Source organism: Plasmodium cynomolgi (assembly GCF_000321355.1).
Source record: "Plasmodium cynomolgi strain B DNA, scaffold: 0385, whole genome shotgun sequence".
In the NCBI taxonomy this organism is placed as follows: domain Eukaryota; phylum Apicomplexa; class Aconoidasida; order Haemosporida; family Plasmodiidae; genus Plasmodium; species Plasmodium cynomolgi.
Window position 1 is genome coordinate 1 of NW_004192878.1, and position 2,303 is coordinate 2,303.

A 2,303-nucleotide genomic window follows, 5' to 3' on the forward strand; every position below is an offset into this window, starting at 1 on the left:
CAAAAGAAATTAAAAAGAATGATTTTTAGGCGTGAGACCCGTCATTATGCATTACTTATATGTAACATTCCAAAAACTCATTATTTTCCAGAATGTGCGGGAATTAATTTGTTTTCGATTTTATTTTTACAAATTTCTTATCTCATTTGTAGTTAAATAACTGAGCGCTATTTATCCCCTTTCATATATATAATGAATGTTAAAACTTTTATGCATGCAATTTAAATTAGCATTTGATCCAAATTATGGCGATTACGTTTAGCTTTTTCATGCAATATTGAAATGCATAGCTTCTATTCTATCATTTAATTAATAGCAGTTTATTTTACGCTTTACATATTTGTTAAGATTCCACGAAAAACTCCATGTTAAGGCTCGTTATTACTTTTATTTTTCCCATGCTGATGTAGCATAAAACATTTTGTAAAACACACTCACCCTGTTTGATAACTTATACGCAGTCTCCTATTTTGCGAATTTCTGATAACCTGTTCTGAGTACTTCATCCTTAGCCTCTCATTGTATTCCTCGTCAAAGTTGGCATAATCCCTGTTCTTTTTTATTGCTCTCCGGTTATACCATGTTTCCAATGGGGCAAACTAATAGAAAAAAAATATATATATTCATAATCCGCATAATATACTTATTTTAAAATTTCACCTTTTTCATATATTTAGCGTACGAATTGACGAAGAAAAACGCTTTTTTTAGCACAAAAATGGGTAGTTTGTAAAAAATGAAAACCAGCAAAAATATTCCCAAGAAGGTGAAGGGAGACAATGCGAATAAAGGGAAGACATTTCATGGAAAATCTTAATACTCAACGATTTCTGCATTCTCTATTTCAGTTACAATATGCTGATTAACATTTTCAGTTTTCACTAAATCTTGGTGATTAATATTTTTAGGTTTACCTACTTTTTTTGTGATTTTTTTTCCCAGGTAGAATTTCGTTGCATTTTAATGCTGAACAAAAGTTGTATTGGTCATACTTTTCCTCGCATTTAAAATAATGTGAACGATTTTCACCACACTTATCTGAAGCAAAATAACAAGTGCAACAACCTTCTATATACATTTCGTACAAGCTATATATATAATCGACGTGTTCGCAATGCAATTCCCAATTCTTATTGGCTTCTGCTATTTTGCCTTTCATGCCGTTGAAATTCTTAAAATAATCATGCAAATTTTTCATTTCCATACATTCGTCTAATCTACAATCAAAGTAATGGAAACCGGGTTTATGTTTAGATACTTCACGAATGTACACTAATCTTTCTTCTATTAAGCGTGACAACTGGGTATTTTTATCACTTTGTTGATTTGTTCTAAATTTTTTTAAAAATTCTTGTGATGACTTAGCTTTAGAATCAAACACCTTCTGTATCGATGCAGAATTATCAAGGATATCCTTTAGTATTAACAAATTGTTGATTTTAGTTCCTACATCAAGCACTTTGGAAGATTCTGGTATTCTGTGAATATTTCTCGAATTTATATTAAATATTTTTTTTTTAGCTCACCATATGTCCAGTGGATAATATATAGACAATCGTCGCTGGCATTAGTTGCATCATCCTGAATATCAGCCATGTTTGTTCTTAAATTTCTTGCTAGATTTTTACACAAAACTGTTATCCCTGGATAGATTTCTTCTAATGATAATACATCATTGCAGTCACTACAATAGTTTTTGATATCCTTGTTATCGTTCTATTTTTCATATATTTTTTCTGCATCTAACTCTTTTAAGATGCTATCCTGAAAATTAAATAGAAAAAAATATATCATGTGTGAGCATTCCATTGAACCTTCTATCAACATTAATATGGTTTCTTTTGAACGGTCACATAATATTTAAAATTAATTATTATAAAAAAAAGTTATAATGTACATATTTTTCCATTCCCGATAGGTATTTATCTGTATATTCCTTTGTGGTGTTTTCAAATTTATTAGTGTTTAGATGTGTTGGCATTACAACTGTCCTCTTCGAGGGACATAAAGTGATACCCGCTTTATCGAAAACGGATCTTTTATACATGTTTTGACATAATTTATCTAATTATTCTAATTTATCATCATACAAAAATTTTTCCTAAAAATTCATAACTTCATCATTATATATCCCATATTCTCCTTTCGGTTCCATTTTTTTAAATAATTGAAAAATATACTGCACGTACTTGCAATACAGATCCTTATGTTCGTTTTGTTCCTTCAATATAGATTCAACAATATCATAAATTTCTACAAAATCATGTAATTCTCTCTTATCCTTTAACACTCACATATCATAT

At 29.5% G+C, this 2,303-nt stretch overlaps 1 protein-coding gene across 1 annotated transcript; it reads right to left on the reverse strand.

Annotated features, from left to right (window-relative positions):
* Positions 1-910: 910 nt before the first annotated feature.
* On the reverse strand, positions 911-1,521 carry PCYB_003930 (hypothetical protein; the record flags this gene model as incomplete). Its single annotated transcript, XM_004227814.1, has 1 exon — positions 911-1,521. A coding segment is annotated over one exon (609 nt), but the record flags the coding sequence as incomplete, so codon positions are not given.
* Between the last annotated feature and the right edge of the window lie 782 nt (positions 1,522-2,303).